General features: G+C 43.6%; 1 protein-coding gene across 1 annotated transcript in view; it reads left to right on the top strand.

The window, feature by feature from the left end:
• Dock8 (dedicator of cytokinesis 8) overlaps nucleotides 1-23,784 on the top strand; it is a 194,200-nt gene that overhangs the window by 110,290 nt on the left and 60,126 nt on the right. Inside the window, exons 16-24 of the mRNA XM_041661501.1 lie at nucleotides 487-557; nucleotides 1,349-1,487; nucleotides 2,135-2,236; nucleotides 5,029-5,124; nucleotides 5,536-5,770; nucleotides 7,755-7,919; nucleotides 8,899-9,068; nucleotides 16,998-17,093; nucleotides 21,080-21,175. Of these exons, the coding sequence (XP_041517435.1) occupies nucleotides 487-557; nucleotides 1,349-1,487; nucleotides 2,135-2,236; nucleotides 5,029-5,124; nucleotides 5,536-5,770; nucleotides 7,755-7,919; nucleotides 8,899-9,068; nucleotides 16,998-17,093; nucleotides 21,080-21,175 (1,170 nt within the window). The remainder of the gene's footprint in view (nucleotides 1-486; nucleotides 558-1,348; nucleotides 1,488-2,134; nucleotides 2,237-5,028; nucleotides 5,125-5,535; nucleotides 5,771-7,754; nucleotides 7,920-8,898; nucleotides 9,069-16,997; nucleotides 17,094-21,079; nucleotides 21,176-23,784) is intronic.

Below are 23,784 nucleotides of genomic sequence, written 5' to 3'. Positions count from 1 at the left end.
GCTCTGTGTCTGATTTCCTCTGTATCTGGGTGACGATTGCAGACTGACTGTTTCCTCTTTCCCGAATTCTCATTGCCCCGCCTCTACTTCCTGCCTGGTAACCCTGCCTTTACTTCCTGCCTGGCTGCTGGCCAATCGGTGTTTATTTAAAATACAAGTGACAGGATACAGAGCATTGTCCCACAGCAACTTCTGGTTTTCCAGTCTCACACCTTTGCCTCGGTCACTAGTTAGTCCGTACCCCCACTTTGCTCTTCACCCCACTTTTAATCTGAATAATTGTGCCACCGTTGACACCTCAGTTCACTCTTCACCCCACATTTAGTCTGTATGATCGTGCCCACTTTAGGACTTAGCCTTAACTTATAAACTACAACTCCGTGAGCACACAGTTCCGTGTGCTCACCTGTATCCTGTTGATGTGAGAGATGATTTGATAGAGACAGAAGTCACTCTTAATTTGGTTCTTTATACATCGACAAACAGGTCATCTTTGGGAAGTCCAATGGACCTGAATTTCTGCAGGAAGTGTACACAGCAATTACATACCATAATAAGTGAGTATATTTCAGAGTCCTGAACACACATTATAAGCATTCAGTGCCTCCCAGGTTTGAAGGGTTTGGTTTTTGACTCCATGAGTGTTTGTCCCAACCATTTCTGCAGCATAGGGAATGGGGGACAGAGAGAGCTTATACTTACTCTGTAATTCTATTTTGGCAGTGCGCAATTTTGTAAGTAACTAAGGCTTTGAGATGAAAAGCTATTTAAGAATCTAATATTATTTTGGTTATTTCAAAAGTGGTGACAGAGAGTGCTAAATAAAGAGTATTTTCTCACTTGGTTTGAGACCCAAGGAGGACCGGAAGTAAAACCCAGCTCTCTTTGGTCATCTTGTCATTTGCCCCTGACCTACTTCCAGCCAGGGCAAACACTGGCCAGCCTTGTCACGGGGACTAAATGACAGTGCCTGTGAAGCCTTAGCAGTGTCCATTGGTGAGGACAGCCACATGCCAGGCCCGTTCTTGGGGCTGAGATGGGAGAAGAGGCCAGAGCAGTACTCGGAACCTCATCCTCTTTCCGGATCAAGTTGTGTTTTCCATTGTGTGGGTAAAATCCTTGCTCTCTACCATAGCCTTCAGATCGTGAGCAGTTTTGTGTAGGTGGAATGTTTCTCATAACGTCGGTTCAGCCTCGAGGCCTTCCAGCTTAGGAGCAGGAGTAAGGAAATGAGAAGCCCCACATCATGCAGGCACTTGGGAGGAAAGGGTGGGCGGTGCCATGCCTCACTTTCAGGGCGGCCTCCCTTTGCTGACCGTGTTATGTGTCCAATGTGCTTCTGATACAGGTCTCCCGACTTTTACGAAGAAGTGAAAATTAAGCTCCCCGCCAAGCTCACAGTAAATCACCACCTCCTCTTCACCTTCTACCACATCAGCTGTCAGCAGAAGCAAGGGGCCTCCGGAGAGAGTCTTCTGGGTTATTCAGTGAGTTACTTTCAGCTTGCCGCCTCCCCCTGCTATTGCTGATGGAGCCAAGGTCCCTGCAGAGAGTGCCTACACTCTGCTCACTTGCTTGTCTCCTGTCAAGAACTGTAAAATGTGCTAGTCTGGACTGTAGCAGAAAGTAGAAATGGCTTTACTTAGAAATGACAGGTTCCTCAAAAGGAAAGCGAATGGGTAGCAAATCTTTAACGAATATCCATTTATTTAATTAAAAAAAGCATTGTCATGTATGTTATTTCTGAATTTAAGTTATATATATATGTATATATATATATACATATATATCTTCAGTGGAAAAAAATATTTCTTTAAAAGCCATGAAAAGTAAAATGAACATTGATATTTAGACAGGAGCCGATACTGACCATAAAGAAAAAAAAATGCTACTACACTTGTGCTGTAGGAAGTCCAGAAGGGCCCAGAAAGCAGCAAATCATTGGCATTACCATCTCAGGAACGCTCAGGGAATTTACAGTGCAAAGAACTGGCTTGAAGCCGCTGCTGCCGGAAGGAGATCTGGTCAATATCTAATCATTGCTTAGTTTTGTCCGATGACTGTGAGCTAGATAAATCGCCAGGGTTGTGTGCTGCTATACCAACCACTCTGCTCGTGGCATCATCTGTTTCAGTGGCTGCCGATTCTCTTAAATGAGCGTCTTCAAACCGGATCCTATTGTCTCCCAGTCGCGTTGGAAAAACTGCCACCCAACTACTCCATACATTCTGCCGAGGTAACCAGCACCGTCTGGCAGCTGCATCCTGCCCAGCTGTGGTCTGGGATCACTTTCCCACACCCACTTCCCATCCCCGAGGATGTGTCTGAGGATACTTATGAGATTCTCTAGGGTTGCCATCTCCAAGCACCCTGTGTTTTCCGAGAGCACATTGTTCCGACAGGATGGGAGGGGTATTTGGCAGCGAAAGAAACGTTACTCATTGAGACATCACTACATCAGAATGTCCTGTAGCTGCTACGTGCACCTGAGGCAATGCTACCTCGAATTGTCTGCACGTCACGGTTCTATAGATTAGGAGACAGGTTGAGCCCACTTGTGATAGATTCTACTCCTATCAAGAATCCTTTCGGAATGTTTCCAGGCCTGAATCAGCAGTTCCTCTTATCGGTCATCCGTCACAGCTGGGGTAGATGGACTGTAAAGATGCCAACTCCAGAGCTTCTGCTCTTCCTGTCTTGCCGTTCCTCATGTCTTTGCAGTTTGTGGCAATACTTCAGTCTAAAGATACTCCCATGACTCTGAGCCCACTATCAAATTTCTCACCCTTTTTAGTAGAGGTTTATATCAATGAGTATTATTTTTAAGCAAATCATCTTAATCATAAATTTATGTTATCATGTGTCATGAAAATACGACTCCTTTTCTTGCCGTCACGGTATCATTGGTGGACTTTGTTAAAATTTAGCATAATCCTGAATATCATCCTTTATCCAGTCAGCAGCCACCTTTCCTGTTCCCCACCAGGATTGTGTTTGACACTTGTCTGAATCAGGGTCCACATGCAGCCTGTGTGGTGTTGGTTGGCATAACTTTCCAAGATCATTTAGCGTGTAGTTTTTCCTTTAGTCCTTTGGAGTTTTAAGGTGAACCTTGAACTTAGATAGACCCTTCACAGACTTCCTTCCCTGTCATTTTCTCTCACCCCCAGGCTGGTTCTTTCCCTCTGTTTTAGACTAACATCCTCCTTGACACCCCGGCTAGCTAGCCTGTGGATGGACATATTCCACTTCATCTTTATGTCCTCAGCTATAGTGCCTTGCAGAAACCCTCAAAACTGCTTTTCCAGAGCCAAGCAAGGTGAGGCCTGCTGCTGTAATCCCCATCTGAACAAGGCAGGGAGACCCCCAAGTCCACTGCCTAGTGAGCCATCATTAAAAACCAAGAAAAAGCAAACCCTGGTTTTCGGGTTTTAAGCTCCATATTTTTCTTTGATAGGACTCCTATGTTTTTTTCAAAAGCATAGGTAAAACCTGAAATTTTGTTGTGGCTTTGAACTCCTTCCTGATCTTCCTACCTCTGCCTTCCTACAAGCATGTACCACCACACCCATCTAATCCTGAGTTTTTAAGACAAATCCAAACACTAATCTCCCACTCTCCAACTGTGTGAATGTGGGCACATCACTTTCCTCCTCTGACTCTCAAAGATGAAATGAAGTCCCTACCTGACTATGTGGTGCCATGGACATTAATTGAGATAGTGCTTATAACGAGGTAAATAATGCTAAAGTAAATATCTGTTTTCTTTTCCTACCTGTAGATTCACCCTCAGTCCCTCAGACTTTCACTATCAAATACAGCAATATCAGGTGGCTAGTGAGATCTTTAACGGACTAGTTCTGACTCAGAGCTGTTCATGTAAAATATGGATTGGGTTTCAAAGTCTTGGTATTGAAAAGAATAGAATATTTTTATTAATAATTTTTATGACTTCTCCTTGAATAAAGAGTGGGTCATGCTGTGTTAAATGAAATAGTATATTGAGATTGCTCTCATAATGTTCTTTAATATGGCTTTTCAACTTCACAATTTTTAAATTTTTAAATGAGATGGTTCAGTGGGTAAGGATGCTTGATACCAAGCCTGATGACCTGAGTTTGATCTTAATCCCCAGGGCCCACATTGTAGAAGGAAAGAACCAACTCCCTAAAGTTATTCTCAGTCCTCTATATACACATATGTGCACATGTGCACATATGTGTTCTCTCTCTCTCTCCCTCCCTCCCTCTCTCCCTCTCTTTGTCTCTCTCTCTCTGTGTCTCTCTCTCTCAAAAGTGATATTGATTCCCCATGGATTTCTATAAATGCCTCTGTTGTAGATTACAAATGTAAACTCTGGTGTCTACAGGAATTCACTGAGTCACTTAAGTGAGGCTGATCCACAGGCGGAACTGTGCAGGTAGATGAGGCTGTTGTTCTTGAATATTCCAGCTCTCAAGTTAGAAATTAATGTGCTGTATGATCTTTGCTGACTTTGAAACATTAACAACAAATTCACAACAATGTCCAGGACCCTATGGGCCAAGTAGAGCTCTGTGAGCTTGGGCTCCAGTTTGTACCTTTCAAGGAGTTCCATGGGTCCCCATCTCCTGCTACCTCCCTTGTCCTATCCTTACAAACATAGCATGCTTCCTATCATTTTGATGAAAGAGGCACAAAACCCAGACTGGGCCCTCCAATATCTGACCCGACATCCCTGATTAATGGGAAGATCATTTAATTGCATTCCCAGCATCCAAGATCATCAGTGTTGAATGAGAGGTTAGAGATAGATTACCCAACTAACTCTCCTAGCACTTGAACAAATGCTAAGGTCCAGGGAGTGTGACTGACTTGTCAGTGTGAAAAGAACTAGTTTGGTATAGAATGGAACTTGAATGAAAGGCCTGACTTCTAACTTTGGAAGCCCTGTTTGTAGAACCTGCCGTTCACAGACAAGTTGCTCATTAAACGATGCAAAGGGGAATCACGTTGCTAATCTCTTGTCTTTCTCTCTGTGTAACACAGAAAGTCCCTTTACAGAATCCTCCCATCAAGTGGGCTGAGGGCCATAAGGGGGTATTTAATATTGAAGTACAAGCTGTGTCTTCCGTTCACACCCAGGTAAGGAAAGCCAAGGCCTGCCACTGGGTTACACATCTCATTAGCTCCCTTTCTTGGCTGTGTGATACCTAGTACCTATGGAGTGAGTTGAAGCCTGATTTATTTTTTTCTTTGATTAATAGTCATTAAAAAGGTTCTATTTTAGCTGGGTGGTGGCGGTGCATGCCTTTAATCCCAGCACTTGGGAGGCAGAAACCTCTGTGGACCTCTGTGAGTTAGAGGCCAGCCCAGTATAAAAGGTTCTGTTTTACACATCACATTCTACAAAGAAATCCATTACCTTTGCTGGAAGCATCCGGGGCTTAACCTTCTAATCTGAGGCACTAGCTAAGATGTTCCTTCCACCAAATTCCTGGGTGGATATTGAAAGAATAAAACCTCATGAGAGGCTTCTGCCTTCTGCCTTCCCAGGACAACCACCTGGAGAAGTTCTTCACCCTTTGCCACTCCCTGGAGAGCCAAGTGACCTTCCCTATCCGTGTGCTTGACCAGAAGATCACAGAGAGCACGCTGGAGCACGAACTGAAGCTCAGCATCATCTGCCTGAACTCCTCCCGCCTGGAGCCCCTGGTGCTCTTCCTCCACCTGGTGCTGGACAAACTCTTCCAGCTTTCTGTGCAGCCCATGGTCATCGCTGGCCAGACAGGTAGAGGCCTGTGGGCTGGGAGGAGGCGTGGCTTGGCCGGGCAGCTTTGCCTAGTGAATCTTGTCTTTCCACAAACCCATGAATGCTGAGAGCAGCCTTGCACCCTTTGCCACGAAGTCAAGTCCAGTGCTGCTTGGCCAGATTCCCTGCGTGTTTAAAACAGAAAGGAGGAAGGGCTAGAATGGTGGCTTAGCGGTTAAAAGCAGTTGTTGTTCTTGCAAAGGGCCTAGGTTCGGTTCCCAGTACTCACATAGTTCATAACTATCTGTAGCTCCTGTTCCAAGGAGTCGGATGGCTCTTTGACCTCCACAGGCATTGCATTCAAAAGGTGCACGTGCATTTATACAGACAAAACACTCATATGCATCAAATCAAATAAATAAATGGAAAAAATGTGCTTTGAAAGAAGAGAAAGGAATGGAGGGTGAGAGAGAGACAGAGAGATGGGTGAGAAAGAATATTAAAATGGATTCTTAGGGCTGTTGAGATGGCTCAACAAATAAAGGTGCTGTCTCCAAGATGTCTTGATGACTTGGATTTGATTCTTGGGATCTGCGTGGTAAAAGGAGAGCACTGAATGCCTTAAGTTGTTGTCTGAACTCTACATTTGCACCACAGCACACACACACACACACACACACACACACACACAAATAAAATAAATGCTAAAAATGACTTTAGTAGGATCCTTAATATTAAAGCTTTTGGGGTGGAGCAGTAGTTGAGTTACTTGCTGAGGATACTTGGAGCTCACTGGCCAGTCATCATAGCCTACTTGGCAAGATCAGGCATGTTGTCAAAAAAATAAGGTGGAGAGCAATTGAAGGAGATATCTAATGTCAGTGTCTGGCCTCTGCAAACACATGCACACAGGAACACATGTACACACCTATTACACACAGCCAGACATGGTGGCGCACGCCTTTAATCCCAGCACTCAGGAGGCAGAGGCAGGCAGATCTGTGAGCTTGAGGCTAGCCTGGTCTACAGGATAGCAAGGGCTACACAGAGAAACCCCATCTCAAAAAAACAAAACAAAAAACCTATAAATAAACGCATGAAGACAATGAAGGACTTAGTCAGCAAGCATTCACCTGGAACCTGCTTCTGTTCCATCTAATATTAGGAAAGGCACACTGTGGGAGGGAAGAGCCTCAAACGTTGTGAGACATGCACCAGGCCTAGGAATGGGTCCCAGCCTTCGTGGGGAGGCTAAATTTCAGAGTGGTGTGGTTTGGATTCCTATCCCTGTGGGGCATTGCAGGCTGCATGAGGAGACTGAGCATGGGAAGGGTGGTTTGACTTCGTGGTCAGTGTGATTTTGTGGCAAGAGGCGAGGAAGATACTCTAGGTGAGGACGACAGCATGAGCGAAGTCAAGGAGCAAAGAGTGGGATAACTGACAGCTACCTCACTAGGACATAGCTGAGTTTGAGCAGAAACAGGCACGAAGTTGGCTAGAGCCAAATGATGAAGGGTTTGGAGCACCAGACGGTATGGAGTTTATACATTGCTCTCACATCCCTTGGGCATCCTGTGGAAATGTAGATTCTGGTTCAGCTGATCTGGGGTAGGGCCTAAGGATAAAGTCCAACATGATGTCTGTCTGCAGAACCCACTGCGTACCTGTTTTCAGCTGAGTTTAGAGAGTGATGAACATGGACACATCCCGGTTGTGAGAAACTGCTCCTAGCAAAAGGCAGAGAAAGAGAACAGAATGTGAGCCAGGCATGGTGGGTTACGCTACCACGCCTTTAATTCTAGCACTTTGGGAGGCTGAGGCAGGAGGAGTGCAGTGAGTTCTAGGCCAGCTTGAGCCATACAGAGGGTATGTGGTGAGCAAGGCTCCACACTCGAGCTGCCTGGCACATAGTTGCCTGCCACCGACATTTCTTGTGCCAGGCTAAGGTGGTCAGTGACCAGAACATACTGCCGCTGGCCTGAGAACATCTCCCTCAACTTCTCGTCTTCTCTTGGCTCCTCAGCAAACTTCTCCCAGTTTGCCTTCGAGTCCGTGGTGGCCATTGCAAACAGCCTGCACAACAGCAAGGACCTGAGAAAGGACCAACATGGGAGAAACTGCCTGCTGGCCTCCTACGTGCACTATGTGTTCCGACTGCCCGAGCTGCACAGGGATACGCCCAAGTCAGGTAAGGTTTCCTGAGGGGACAGGTCCCCCGCAGGGCACCACCACATACCACTGCCGTGGGATTAAAGGTTCAGCTTTATTTTTCAAAGTAAAACTTATATAAATGCTGAAATTAAAGCTTTCTAGATGGTTCTCTCTCGCTCCCTTCTCTTTTTTTGTGTTGTACTGCTATGCCTACCTGTGGCCTATACCTCACTGCCAGTTTATGACCTGGCAAAGTATCTGCTTTAAAAGATGGAGAACTGTTGATTATGTCGGATTCTAAAATAATAGTTAAAAAAAAAAACAGTATCTATTCAATGGCTGTGACATCACTGAAAGTTCTGAAACTTTTCATTCTATAAAAAAATAGTGGCCATGACCCCCCAGCTAATAATCTAGTTCACTGTTTTCTTAGTTATTAACATAGGCAATAAACCATAATGTCTGGGTAGCATGATATAAAAATATCATCAATGAACTTTTAAAAATCCCACATCCAAATAAACTTAGTCTCCGCAGTCATATTTTACGTAAATCTGTTATTTTAGTCCAATTTTCAATCTTGAGTTGGTCTCACTTTGAAACTTTGCAGATGCCTGTCCTCAAAAGATAACTGTAGGTGATGGACAACCTTCCCCCCCGTGAGTTGTAGGGTTGCGTCATTTAGATAGCGATCAAGCAAAAGTAGTCCTGTTTGTAGCTTTGCTTGAGAATTCAGAAACTCCAGCAACCTTGGGGTCTGGTTCCTCATGGTCTCCAGTTCTCTGCAGCCCTCCCCACTCCTTTCCCCTTCTCCCCACCTCTCCCCACCTCACACCCTGCCTACTTCCCCCAGCATGGCCTCCCTCCCCGCATAGCGGCAGCAAAATGAGACCTTTCCGAGGCCCCCATCTGATAGGTTTCCATTTTAGTCCTACTCCTCTCTTATCGGGTCCTTCTCAAGCTCCGTAACTGACTCTGTCCTGTCTGTTGACATGTCTCTGGCTGCTGGGGTACAGGGGGCCCTGCTGCCACTCCTGACCCCCGATACCACACATACGGACGCACGTCTGCCGCCGCCGTGAGTTCAAAGCTGATGCAGGCCCGCGTGATGAGCAGCAGCAACCCAGACCTGGCTGGGGCACACTGTGCAGCGGATGAGGAAGTTAAGAACATCATGTCTTCAAAGGTAGGGGCATGACAATCCCTGGAGGCCACGTCAACTCTATGTTTTGCTTTTTAACCAACGCATAGTGTACATGTTTCTGGGTGCAGTGTGGTATTTTGATAAATAAGTACACTGTGTGCTAATCATGTCAGGATGCTTAGGATATTTAGTACCTGGTACATCCGCCATTCCTTTGTGGTAAGATGCTAACGTACTCTTGTCTAGCTGTTTTGAATCATTTGTCACAATGCCGTTAGTGGCAGTCCCCCTCCGTGCAGTAGCGTTTGGAGCGTTCCTCCTGCCGAGCTGTGGCATGGCAGGATTGCAAGCACTCTTTCTTGTTTTGTTTTTATTTATTTTGAGTTAGGGTCTCGGGTGGGCCTTCCAAAGGGCTTAGGGCCTATTGTTTTTAAGTTTCAGTTGGCACAGAGCAGGCAGACACATTCAGTGGGTGCAGTATGATCTTAAATCCGTGTATACGGTGTGTAGTGATGAGACCTGGCAATCTGACGTGTCCGGTACTCAGACAGACGTCATTCCCTCATGCACTTGAGGTCCTTGCGTGTAGCTTTCTCAGACATTTGGTTGTTGTCAGCACAGCCACAGTGACTCAGTTTCCTTGCTGTTGGTGTCACACATTAGAATGGGACATTTGCCACAGCTTATTAACCAATATCAGTGCATGATTATCATTAATGTAAGATTATACTTTATTTGGATTTCCTCAGTTTTCCCTAATGTCCTTTTTCCCCCCTCTGTTCTGGGATTCTCTCCAGGGCCCACACAACCTTTTTCAGTCCTGTCTCCTTAAGCTTCTCTTGCACATGATAATTTCTTAGTCGTCCCTTGTTTTCCGTTATCCTGACAGTTCCAACAACTAATAGATGTTTTAGCTGGGATTTTAAAAACATACAATTTACAATTTACATAGTGTTTATTCCTCTAAAGTTCAGAATCCCGTGGGATTTAGCATATCCAAAAATGCTGCAATAAATGTCTTGTCATTGTTATTGCTCGACATAGAAATGAGCAAATGCTCCAAACAAAGGCCCTCACCCCACCACTCTGAGAACTGGGTTTAAACAGGCGCAGCACTACTGTTTTTTGATTGGCTAGGCAAGACATGATTGTGGCTATTGCTGAGAGCCTTGCCTTTATGTTTTATTAAAAAAATTAAAATATTAAATGTATATATTATATATAATATATTCTAATATGATGTTTTTCTGATTATTTTGTAGTAAGAGATGAAAATTTAGAGTACCCTTTCAGAAATGGATTTTGACAATTGATGTTTGGTGTAGTACCACATTGAACCACGGTGGGGCACTGTTCTCATGCTTTTTCCCTGCTCTCCCTGTACACTGAAGGAACTGTTTGGTATACCTGAGTATTTTTCTTGTTTTAGATGTTTGTTTGTTTTTGAAGAAAAAGTTTTTCTGTGTAGAGTTTTTCTGTGTAGCCCTGACTGTCCTAGAAGTTGCTGGGAAGATTAGGGTGGCTTTGAGCTCAGAGCTCCACCTGCCTTTGCCTCCTCAATGCTGGGGAGAAAGGCATGCACCAACTGCTGTTTTCAGTTTCTGACACGAGGTCTCACTCTGTAACCAATTAGCCTAGAACTCAGTATGTAACTCAGACCGACCTTAAACTCACAGCTATTCTTCTGACTCAGCCTCCTGGATGCTAAGTTTAAAGATGTGACCATCATGACTAGTTAGGTCCTTGATTGATTCCTTCATGTTGACTTTGTCAGATAGTCATAAAATATTTATTTAATTTACATGTAGTAGTGTTTCTGCTGGAAACTGCTCTGATAAGGAGAGCTATGATCACAATGACTGTTTTGTTGTTAATGTTTTTATTTTTCCTCTTCCTCCTTCTATTTCTTGGTGTGTGGGTGGGGGGGGGGGGGTAGGCAGAGTCTCATGTAACTCAGGCTGGCCTTGGACTCCTGACCCATCTGCCTTGCTTCATGAGTTTTGGGGTTGCGTTTTTCTGATGGTTAAAGATCCTGTATATTTTTCATATGTTTATTGGCCATTTCTACTTCATTTTTGAGAGCTGTTTGTTCTTTAGTCCATTTATTGACTGGGTTGTTCCATTCTTTGGTCTTTAGTGCCCTTAATCTACTCTAGGAATTACTCCTTTGTACATCCAAGGTTTCCTGCAGGCTGTTTCCATCACATGTTGTTTCCTTTGCTCACAAAAGCATTTTGCTTTCAAGCAATCCCATATGTCAATTCTTGGGATTCCTTTCACAAAGTATTTGCTCCTGTTTGGAAGTGTTTTCTCTGTGCCTTACATTAACAGTGTTGGAGTTTCTCGTTTTCTGTTAAATTATTCAATCCATTTTCCATTTTGGGTTAATGCTCATAGAGGGTAAGTGATGTGGATCTAGCTTCATTATTCCGCATGTAATACCCAGTTTTCCCAGCACCACTTATTGAAGAGGCTGTTTTTATCTAATGTACGTTTGTGGCATCTTTGCCCAAAGTCACATGACCGCGGCGTGTGGTTTCGTTCTTGCTCTTCTAGTACGTCGACTGACATGTCCATTCTTATGTCAGAGTCAGCTGCTTTGTCGCCATGCTCCTGTGCTGGAATTTGAAATCACATGTTGATTGTGCTACCGCCAGCGTTTTCTGCTCAGGAATGTTCTGATATTTGGCATTCTCTGTGCTCCATATATGAATTTTAGTAATTTTTTTTCTCTTTCTGTAAAGACTGTCATTGGAATTTTGATGGGGGTACCATTAAATGTGTAATTTCTTTTCGAATTAAAACTGTTTTCATTATACTCATTCTTCCGATTCATGAGCACAAGAGCACTTTCTGTTTTCTATAAGATCGTTCTTCTAGGCTTTAAAATTTAAGGGAGTCTTTCACTGTCTTGGGTGGATTTGTTTCTGTGTGCTTTAAGATTATTATAGCCAGGCAGTGGTGGTGGTTCACACCTTTAATCCCAGCACTCAGGAGGCAGAGACAGGAGGATGGATCTCTGTGAGTTCAAGGCCAGCCTGGTCTGTAGAGCGAATTCCAGGACAGGTTCTAAAAGCTACAGAGAAACTTCATCTCGAAAAACAAAGCAAAACAAAACGAAAACACTATTATGAATGGAGTTATTTTCCAGATTTCATTCTCGATGTGATTGTTGTTGGTATATAGAAAAGCTGCTGGTTGTTGTATATAAATTTTGTTTCCTGGTACCTTGCTGAAAGCAAACTCTCATAAGAGTTTTCCGGTGGAGATGATAGGATATTTTATGTATGCAACTATATTGTCTACAAATAGGAATAATTTGACTTCCTCTTTTCTTCTTTGGCTTCTTTTATTGTTTTAGCTAAGACTAAAAGAACTGTATTGAGTAAGAATAGAGAAAGGGAATACTTTCCTTATTACTCTAGCTAAGAAAGACTACAAGGACTATATTAAATAAGAGTAGAGAAAGTAAACACTATGTTTTTGCTCTTGATTTAATGGAAATGATTGAGTTTTTCCCCATTAAATACAATGTTGAATATAGGTGTCTTAGTTGGGTTTCTATTGCTGTGGTAAAAAACGCTATGATCAAAAGCAACTTGGAAAGGAAAGGGTTTATTTATTATACATTAAGATAACAGTCTACATTGAGGAACATCAGGACAGGAACCTGGAAGTAGGAACTGAAGCAGAGGCCATGGAGGAACTCTGTTGCTTACTGACGTGTTCCACATGGTTTGTTCAGCCTGCTTTCTTACCAAGAATCCAAGATCAGCTGCTCAAGGAGTTGTACTGTCCACAGTGAGCTGGGCTTTCCTCCATCATTTGTTAATCAAGAAAATCTGCCACAGGCTTGCCCACAGACCAATATGAGGTGTCATTTTCTCAACTGAGGTCCTCTTTTTCCCAAATGACTAGCTCATGTCAAGTTCACATAAAACTAGCCAGCACAATAGGTTTGGAATAAAATATAGCTTTTATTATGTTGATGTGTTTCTTTAGTCCCAACTTTTCCAGAGATTATTTTTAAATCATGAATGAATACTGAACTTTGCCAAAGGCCTTGTCTACATCCATTGGAAAGGTCATGTGATTCTGTCCTTGAGTCTATGAAAATGCTGAATTATGGGTATTGATTTAAGTATCTGTACTCTCCTTGGAAGGAAGGCCATTTAATCAGAGAATGATCTTTCGGGTTTGAGAACTTCTACATTCATGTTCTTCGGGGGCTTATCTTAGAATTTTAGTATTGTTGTTTGAGTGAGGAGCAATGCTGACTTAGCAGGGTGAGTCTGGTGTCACTCCTTCCCGTTTCTTGTTGAGCAGTTTGAGGGACGGTGTTATTTCTTGAAAGGTCTAGAGGAATTCAGCAGTGACTCCATCTGTGGCTGAGCATTTTTTAGTTAGACTTTATTACAGTGTCAGTCTTGGTAACTGTTATAGATCTGCTTAAGCTATTTATATCTATTGATTTCATTTTGGTAGGTCATAGATGTGTAAAAATTTATCATTCATTTCTTCTAATCTTTCCAAAATGCTTGAATATTTGTTCCAAAATACACTCCAGTGATTCTCTGAATTACGTCAGCATTTGTTGTAATCTTTCTCTTTTCATCCTAATTTTATTCATTTGTGTTTTATTTTTCCTTCTTTTGGTCAATTTAGCTAGGATTGTTCGTTCTTTTTGTCTTCTTGAAGAACCAACTCTGTTTCCTTGATTTTTTTTGTATTGTTCTTTTCATTCCTGTTTCTTTATTTTATATTTACTAATTGGAAATTTGGCTTGTTCTTACTTTTGTAAGACTTTGAGGTACATTACTTATTTTATTCAGCATTTCTCTGAGAAAGGAAAAGCTTTAAAAAATTTATTATTTGTGTGCTTGAGTGTGTGCGTGTGTGTTTTTGTGTGTATGTGTGTGTAGAAGTATGCACACCGTGCATATGAAGGACATAGGACAGCTTTGTAGAATCAGTTCTCTCCCTCTGCCTTTATGTAGGTTCCAGTGGTCAAACTCAGGATAACCAGTTTATATGACAAGGACTTTTGCCCGTGGAATTATCTCCACAGAACCATCTCCTCAGCTCCTTCCTCCTGATTGCTTTAATGTCCTATTCATCATTCAATAGATTGTTATTCAATCTCTGATAGGTATTTTTTTCTGTAATTTCTCTTGTTATTTATTTCTAGTTATATTCTATTGTGATCAGATAAAAATATGAAAAGTTCGATTTACTTGTATTTTCTAAGACTTGTTTTGCTTTGTAAGCAATGTGGTCTATTTTAGAGAAAGTTCTGTGAGCTATGGAGAAAAATGTGCATTCTGTATTTTGTGTGGATTCTGTGGACATGTGTCAAGTCTGATTTCTGAAATAAATTAATGCTGATGTTTCTTTGTTGTTTTTTGTTTTTGTTTTGTTTTGTCTGAATGACCTGTTTATTATTAAGAATAGGATATTGGAGTTACCTACTCTTGTTGTATTTAGTTCAAATCTGTCCCTTTAAATCCTGTGGCCTTTGTTTCATGAAATTGGGTGTGCTAAATTTTTAGTACACATTTGTTTATAGTTATAATTTCTTCCTGATAAATTGTTTCCTTAACCAGTACAAAGTCACCTTCTTTTTTTACCCCACCCCCACCCCACCTTCTTTTGGCTATTTTGAGACAGGGTTTCTCTGTGTAACCCTGGCTGTCCTAGAACTCACTGTAAACCAAGCTGGCCTCAAACTCAGAAATTTACCTGCCTCTGCCTCCCAAGTGCTGAGATTAAAGAAGGGTACCACCACTGCCCAACTTCTTTATTTCTTTTCACTATTGTTGTTTAATATCTGTCTTGTTAGATATTGGTAAAGTTATCTCTGCCTGCTTTCTAGTTCCATTTGCTTATAAAGCTTTCCCCCCCCCAAGGCCATATAAGGCATTGTGAAGAGATGTATTTCTTACAGGCAACAAATGGGTCTTGTTTTTAAATCTAATCTGGTAGTCTCTGTCTTTTGATTGGAAAATTTAGACCATTAACATTTAGAGTTATTGAAAGGTACACATTAATTATTGTCATTCTTTTGTTTCTGTATTTAGTATTATCCTATTCCTCATTTGCTTATTTACTGTTCCAGTGTGGTTTATTCTTTCCTATGGCCTCTTAGATATGTTTATTCTTTCTCTTTGGTGTGTGCTAAGTTACTGGGCATGAAAATTCTGTGATTTGTGCTTGTCATGGAAAGTTTTTCTTTCTCCTTCAATTATGAAGGGTAACTTTGGGGAATATAGTGATCTGTGCCACCATGCCTGACCTTTTAAATTCTTAGTCTGGGATTTCATCTTATTACTTCCATTGGATTCCATTACTATAGAATGGTCATTATTGGAGGAGTCATGTTGCTTTGAATTTTCAGTTCTCTTATGTTTCTACAGTGGAACTTGTACATCTGGGATTAAATCATTGGTTGAATTTATTGATCAGCTATTTTATTTGAAATATTCCAATATCTTCTGGGACTGGATTTTAAAAAAAACTCAGTGCTTTCCTTCCCACTGGACTAGGGCTATAACTTAGCAGTTAAAACAGATCCTCAGATACATGCTTAGGGCATTGGGTACAATCTCCAGCACAGGAACAAATGGTCTCTGTGTAATCTGTGTGTACACGAGTGCAGATTGTTTCTATGTATGTTATGTGTGAATGCACGCTGGCGCTGTGCTCATATGCCTAGAAGCAGGTGCAGAGTACCTTTATGTTGCCTTGTTTGAGTGCAGGTGTTGATCCCATCTTTATGTTCCTTCTCTGGTTATTTGGGTGTGAGCCTAGGTTGACAGCAGAAACTTTGTGGTAATATGTGCTTCTTAGGTTGATCTTTTTGTTGTTTGCCACACAACCTAAGTCTGGTATGGTCCAGGCAGTAAGTATTTTAACTTTCAGTCTATAGGTACTAGAAGGGACTGTCTCCAGGCCTTCAACTGACGTGCACTCTAGTACCTTCCAGCATTTGCCACTATGTTGGGGACAAAGGATTATACAAGCCAGCTTATTTTAGACAGCATAGTTCTGATATGGATAGCCACCATGGGCCAAGATAACTAATGCTGGACTTCTCAGAGACTGTGAGTCAACACAAATAGCTGGCACCAGATGTTTAGGGAACCCAAAAGTAAATGGTGATGTCATCCACTGTATAACTCTTTTCAGCAGAGTGTCACTTTCGTATTATTCTATGTAAATATAGAGGTCAGAGGTCTTCCTTTTTGCCTTTGCCTCCCATAGCCTGCCTGTGTGTGTCTATTTATAAGTCCGTGTGCCTAGCTTTGTGGTCCCAATGCAGTGTTTACCTCTGTTCCTGGGCCTACCTACATGTGGCCAGTGTTCATCACTGTGTGTCTGGGACTAGAGCATTTCTAGAATGACCTCTGAACTCTCTCTTGTCCTGTTTAAGTATTTTCTTTCTTTCTTTCTTTCTTTCTTTCTTTCTTTTTTTCTTTCAAACTGTGGGAGTTTGTTGTTGTTTGTTTGTTTGAGGTTTGAGTTGATTGTTGGAGTGTTTGTTTCTTTGTTGTTTGGGGTTGGGGTTGGTTGTTGGGGTGTTTGGGGTTAGGGTTGCGTTTGGTTGTTGGGGTGTTTGTTTGTTTTGTTTTTCTGTCACCATCCTTATAGGATGGCTGCTCCCCAAGCATCCTGCTTTATCCCCTAGGGGAATCCTAGTAGTGGATGCTCAGGCTTCACCGTCCTCCCTAAGTTGGTTCCTGTGTTTTAACTGTGCTTTTACTCCATGTTGCTGCACACTAAACTATTAGCAGTGGTCATCTTAGGAGCAAGAGAAATTAATTTACTTTCTTTTTTGTTGGGACTCTTATTTTGGTTCTATTACAGAAAAAGACAGATAATAAAAATGAATTCTGAGGTGATTTCCAGGAAGCTGCTACATCCTTCCAGTGTGTAACTATCAATTGACAGTGGATCATGGTTTATATGTTTCAGATCGCTGATCGCAGCTGCAGCCGGATGTCTTACTATTGCTCTGGCAATAATGATGTTCCAGGTTCAACTGCAACACCAAGACCGGTCAGCAAAAAGGTAAAGACCAAGTTAGTATGAGGATAATTCTAGCCCTAGCCCAAGAAAGGACTCACTGTGTCTTCATGTTACAATTGAAAATAGACATTACATGTTCTCTGGCCTTGTTTCCTGCCAAGATAATACATGCACACACATGCGCGTGCGCGCGCACACACACACACACACACACACACACAGAGAGAAAGAGAGAGAGAGTCTTGTCTCTTCTTTCTTACCATTTTACATTTTAATTATTCAGCAACTCAGTGATTCTTCAATTTAACTGTGCATCTGAACTACCTGGGAGGTTTTTGTAAACTGTTTTGGGGCCTTTCTTCACTGTTTCTAGTTGAGTCCTTCTGAGCTAGGTCCCAAGAACTTAGATTTCAAACAAGTTACCGGAACTGGTCCTGATTTAGATTTCCAACTTTGAGATCCACTGTTTTCACCTCCTTTTTAGGGAAAAGTAAGCTGGTGAAAATTCATCCTTGATAAAAGAATATCCTACACACACAAAAAAAATCTTATTTCAACACTGTATGAAGTCATATGCCTTTTTGGTTAATGATCTCGGCTGAGACCAAGTGCAGTATGGACCAATCTGAAGGCGTCTTCATGCTGACCTATGATCAGCCTTAACTCTGAATTCAGAAGCCATGCAAAATAGGGAATTCCTGAAACCAGCCAACCTCCCCAGTTAGCACAGTGGATACAGTCAGAGAGGAATGGTAGCTACTTACATTGAGGTCCAGTTTATCTTTCAAGATCGTTATTTAAGTGCAGATACGCTAACTGCAGTTACAAACGAAGCTGTTTGCGGTCACTAACAGTACAGGAAGATTTTGTTTGTTTGGTTTTTTTTTTTTGTTTTTCGAGACAGGGTTTCTCTGTGGCTTTGGAGCCTGTCCTGGAACTCGCTCTGTAGACCAGGCTGGTCTCGAACTCACAGAGATCCGCCTGCCTCTGCCTCCCGAGTGCCGGGATTAAAGGCGTGCGCCACCATCGCCCGGCAGTACAGGAAGATTTTATTTCGGCTCAGTTTGACGTGGAGGATGAAGATGGGAGGCGCCTCTGAGCCTGGTACTGTAGACTCTGCAGTAATCCAGGCACCGCTGTCAGCAAGACATTCCAGAAGTGAACTCTGAGAGGAAAATCGAAAGAATGTGTGGTTAGGCCCCAAACTAATTTGTCACCTACCCTAAAGTTTAACATTAGGCAGTCACACACACTGGTTCCAAGTTCTGCTTTCCATTAAAAACTGTATGACTTAAGGCTGAGCATGGTGGGACAGCCCTTAACCCCCAGCACTCAGAAGGCAGAGAGATCTCTGTGAGTTCAAGGACAGCCTGACCTACATAGAGAGTTCTAAGAAAACAGAGCTACATAGTGAATCTCAAAAGAAATTAAAAATAAATAAGATTTAAAAAAAGCTAAAACAATCAACATACTTGCCTAGAGTCTGACTTCCTTAACACGTATGCTGTTTGGCTTGCTTTGATCTGGAATGACCAGAAGGGAGTCGGTTTTCTTTCAGGGGGTAGTTTAGCCAGTGCATTGCCTTCATAGCACAGCAAACAGAGTTGTGCTGCTTGGCTGTCTTCTATAACCTCTGGAGCAAGGTGTTCTTATAATAAATAACACTGTCCAGTAAGCAACATAAATTGCAATAAATCTCAGCTTATCCCTGTCTAATCTCTTTCTGCCATAAGACTCTGGCAGACAGACTGACCTAGTTCTGGCAGCTAACCCTATGGCTGGCGGAGCATGTCTTTCTTCCCATGGGAGTCTGGACGTGTAGCGTGTTATCACGTGCACAGTTGGCAACCAGCAGGGTTAGCATTACCCCCACCTCTCCCAGACTGCACAGCCCCAGCCTCACATCAGCAAACAAATGTGCTCCCGTGTGTTAAGACTGCTAAAGTTTAGCCCACCTGCTAGAGACAGGGAAAACAGTGGATGGGTTGAACTGACCAGGGGATGGGAAGGGAGTGGGTGGGTGGTAGATGGAACACTCCAATATCTGCTCAGAGATTTTTCTGTTTGTCTCCTTTCAGTTTAGATAAGTAATCTTCAAGTTTGATGGTCTATATGACAGTCACTGTCTAGTAAAATGTATTGTGTACATACTATACTATCCTGGGGATTATTTGCAGGTTTGCAGTGAACAGTCATTGTTGCAATCAGTTTTTACTTTAGATTGACTCTGAAATCTAGCTTCCACATAGAGCTGTGATATTTGAATGCTGAAATACTTTTCATTCTTCTGGCCATTGAGAAACAACACAAGAGTCTGACTGTGTTTATTCAATCGGCTTTGAATGTGTACGATGGGTGAAAAGCACAGGGGATTCCTGGCCATCGCTTCTGCATTTAGTTGGTATTGGCGCTGTCTTGATTTGCCCAGGACTGAGCAGGTCCCCGAGATGGGGGCCTTTCCATTTAGAGAGCAGAAAAGTACCAAGCAAACCAAGATGAGTTGCTAGTCTTAGTTCTGATCCTCAGCTTCTTCCCCATCAGGACGATTATCTAGAGAATGAACAAGTACCCGGCTAGGTGGAGGAGTGGGAAGATGAGGAAGTGAAAACGCACTGTCTATGCAGCATTTGCTTCACAGCAGTCAGGAGACTGGACAGGACACTAAGGCCAAGCATAGCTCTGAGTCTTCAAACAGCCCTCTGGGACAGGACTTTAGAAGTCTTGAGAGTTTGGAGTTGCATGACCTTTGGAGTTGCATGACCTTCGCGGCATTAGGTTGACCTCCCTGGGGTGATGGGATATGAAGAAATGACAGATACGTGTCCAGGAAAGCTGGGATCCAGTGGACTGTGGGCTCTAATGGAGACACCCTAGCAGCCTGGAGACTCGGTGTGCTTGTTCTATAACCTGAAGGAGGAGGCAGTTTAGTTAACCACAGTAGAGAATCTCTGTAGGGAAGCAGTCTCAGGCTGCAGTCCCCAGGGAGGAGGAAACTGTAGTTAGTACTTTTTGCACACACTGGCAACCTCAGTGCTTGGACCAGGGGGAGGTCTTGCCATTCCATATGCAGTTCTTGGCATGGCCGTGCTCTTGTGAACAGCACCATTTACTCAGGACTTCATCCTCTCCACCACACAGGAGTATAGCACTGTGTCTGTCCAGTTTGTTTTGTTTTGAGACAGGGTCTCACTATGTATTCCTACCTGGCTTGGAACTCACTATGTAGACCAGGCTAGCCTTAAATTCACGCAGGTCTGCCTGCCTCTGCCTCCTGAACACTGGAATTAAAGGCGTGCACTACCACACTCAGTCCTTTTTTAAACTTTTCAAGCGTGTTTGTGTGTGTGTGTGTGTTTGTGTGTGTGTGTGTGTGTGTGTGTGCATTTTAATGTAGTGATCGGCTCACCAACCCATCCATCGCATTTCCCACACGAAGCTGCAGTGGGACTGTGCAAAGAACAACTGTCCAACATGGAAGGCGTTTGGCTGTCATCCAGACAGTGGTCCTCAGAGCGTGGCCCTGTACCGGCCGCACCAGCATTCCCTGGAAAGCACGTTAGAATGCAGATTCTCAGACGCTGCTCCAGACCGTCTGAACCAGAATTTCTAATGGTAGCATCAGCTAGCTGAGTGCTGCTAAGTCTCCAAGACTTCTGATTCACATTCAAACTTGAGGATCATTGCTGTCAACAAACCAGTCTTAAGGGTAGAAAGAGGAATGCTTGCACGGGCTGTGGGACTTGAAAAGTCATTCCTCTTTAACACACACCACAGTTTCCAGTACTGCCCAGGAGGGCTTCTTCATAGAGTGCCACTATTGTTCCAAGCCTGGGCTATGGTGCAAGGCCGCCCTCTGCCTTTCTAAGTGTTTCAGCGCTGATATTGCCACCTGTCACCTATGGCCTGGGGTCTCTTGGACTCATGCTTCCGTAACTAACCAGCTATGATGTTAGCAAAGAAGGGCAAGGGGGTTTTAGGGAGTTGTAAACTTGCCATCACAGCCTGGTTTGTATTTGTTTGTTGTTTAGCATTTTCACGAGGAGCTCGCCCTGCAGATGGTGGTCAGCACCGGGATAGTGAGAGAGACGGTCTTCAAGTACGCCTGGTTCTTCTTCGAGCTTCTGGTGAGATTCTCACATTTGTATCTGTGCTCAGTCCGGCTAGCAAAGCACACATGGGAAAGGCAGTGTTTTCTGGGCCAGGACCTGCCTGGAAACCTCGGGTTGTTCCTCGAAATGCAGTTCTCCTTCACCCTCCGTCCATCTTCCACCAAACTTTATTGACTCTGCCTTGAAAATCAACCCCATTTTGCACCTCATCATGGTCCCCACCTGGTCAAGTTTCCGTCATCCCTCATGTGCTTCTTGCAGCATCTTTCTTTTTCTTCTTCCTGAACCCCTTTTGCTCTTAGCCCATCCCTCCTGCCTCAGGCAGCCAACATTAGAGACTGTGTCAACCTCTTCATGGTTTTCAGTATGCTAAAATAAAGTGCCATTTTTTAAAAATAAAATCATAGCTAAAATACCCTTGTATAAATAATCCTACTGCGCACCTCTGTCTCATGCCATGGTTACAATTTTCTCCTTTTTTGTTCCTGGAAAGTACCAAGCCTGGCCTTTTTAACCTAAAGGATTTTTTGTTGTTGTTTTAATTCCCTCTCACAGACTGCTAGCCCCAACACACTTTCTGTCCCACTTAACCGTCAGCACCCGCAGGCTATTCTCTGCCCACCTTACCTGTAATGGGTGCTCCACTTTACTGTTCTCCTCTTGAAGACCCCACTCATCCCTTGTCAGCACATGACACAGCTTGCCATTGCTTTTCCTGTCTCGCCTTTCAGATTTCTGGGATGTGGCCTATCTTCATTATTCAGTCTTCAGCCTCAACAAACTATTTGATATCGTGCAAACAATAACCAGCTACACTAATATTGGTGGTTCCTCCATTCCAGACTAAGAATAGTACTAAAACCGACTTGTATTTCAGTACTAATGGACATGAAACGATTTTATTATAAAAATCATTAAGAACAGAGACTTGGGGAGATGACTCGGTGAGTAAGAGCACTTGGTCCACGAGATGAGAACCTGAGTTCGAATCCCCAGAGCTCACAGATGAAACTAGGCATGGCTGCATGTGCCTGTGACCCCAGCATTGGAGGACAGAGATAGGTGGATCCCAAGAGCTCATTGGCCAGCCAGTCTAGCCAAATTGTAACCTTCGGGTTCAGTAAGAATCTCTAGGTAATATGGCGGGGAGCAGCAGCAGAAGGCATCCAAGATCCTGCTTTAGTCTCCACGTGTGTGGGGTATGTGCACATGCAACCGCACTCTTACGCGCACACACCACACCCATGTGTACCCACACACAATGATCATAAGCATATCCCCCCTCTTTTGTCCTAATGGGGATTACACTTGGGGTCTGGTGTACGCTTGGCAAGCATTCTGTTTCCATCCTCTTGTCCCCAGCACGGCATGATTTCAGCCTTGCTAAAGGGAGATGCAGAGTGGGATGACAGCAAATGGAAAAGATGTGGGATCGCAGATGAGAAGTGGCCGGGACACGGGTGGGGCCGCCTTATGTGTGCTGGCTTCCTCACTCTGACTTCAAGTGAATGATACTTTGAAGAAAACCCAGCAGATGGGGCTGGAGAGATGACTCAGGAGTTAAGAAAACCCAGCAGAATTTTTGGTTTTCTCCACGTCTATCCAAGGCTGAGAAAGCAGCCTTACTGAGCACTCAGACAGACAGGGGGAAAGGAAATGAAGATAAGCATGCATCGGGACAGAGAAGGGCACCACCGCCCCTGAGTGAAGAACCTAGCTTCTTACTACAGAAATAGTCTGATATTTGAATCCCTGGAATGTGAGCACACCGAGGCCTCCTCAGAGAATGGCTCCTGTGCACTGACTCAGACCCCAGGATCACATGGGCACCTTTTCTCTGGGGGAGTGGAGGAAACACGGAGCACTCTCCTGTCTTCCCAGGCGACCTCAAGGCCCACCTACAACGTGCTAGTCCCCAGCACCTAGACTTGTGAGTCCCAACCATAGCTATAGGGCCCTGGGATTTTGACCAATTCAGCGGCAGATCTTAGTCTACAAGCCAAGCTGGTTAAGGCTTGTGACTACAGCTGGTCAGCCTGTGGTTAATAGCTTCATCCGGGTGTTCATGAGCTCTGTGATCTGGCACAGAATGGACTGGCAACAAAACTCACTCCCCTCTTTTTCTTGAGGCACAAAAAATATTTTAAAAGCCAAAGAAACCATGTCCTATATGTCTTGCTTCTGTTTGCTGTCTCCATCTATACATAATTCATAAAAAGCTCATCCCAAAGTTAATTCAAAATTGCTGATTAAGAAAAGTAAAAACTAGATCTGCCTTAATTAAAAGTGCTTGGTTGTTGACGCATGCATTTGCACTCACCTGAACACACTTCACCCGAACACACTTCACCCGAACACACTTCACTTCACCCGAGCACACTTCACCCGAGCGCACTTCACCCGAGCACACTTCACCCGAACACACTTCACCCAAACACACTTCACCCAAACACACATCACCCGAACACACTTCACCCAAACACACTTCACCCGAGCACACTTCACCCGAGCACACTTCACCCGAGCGCACTTCACCCGAGCGCACTTCACCCGAACACACTTCACCCGAACACACTTCACCCAAACACACTTCACCCAAACACACATCACCCGAACACACTTCA

The sequence above is a fragment of the Microtus oregoni genome, unplaced genomic scaffold, assembly GCF_018167655.1.
Source record: "Microtus oregoni isolate MIOR12 unplaced genomic scaffold, Mior012 000012F_ref0000307, whole genome shotgun sequence".
NCBI lineage: Eukaryota > Metazoa > Chordata > Mammalia > Rodentia > Cricetidae > Microtus > Microtus oregoni.
Note: the sequence above shows the minus strand (reverse complement) of the source record. Positions and strands in the feature narration are given on the sequence as shown.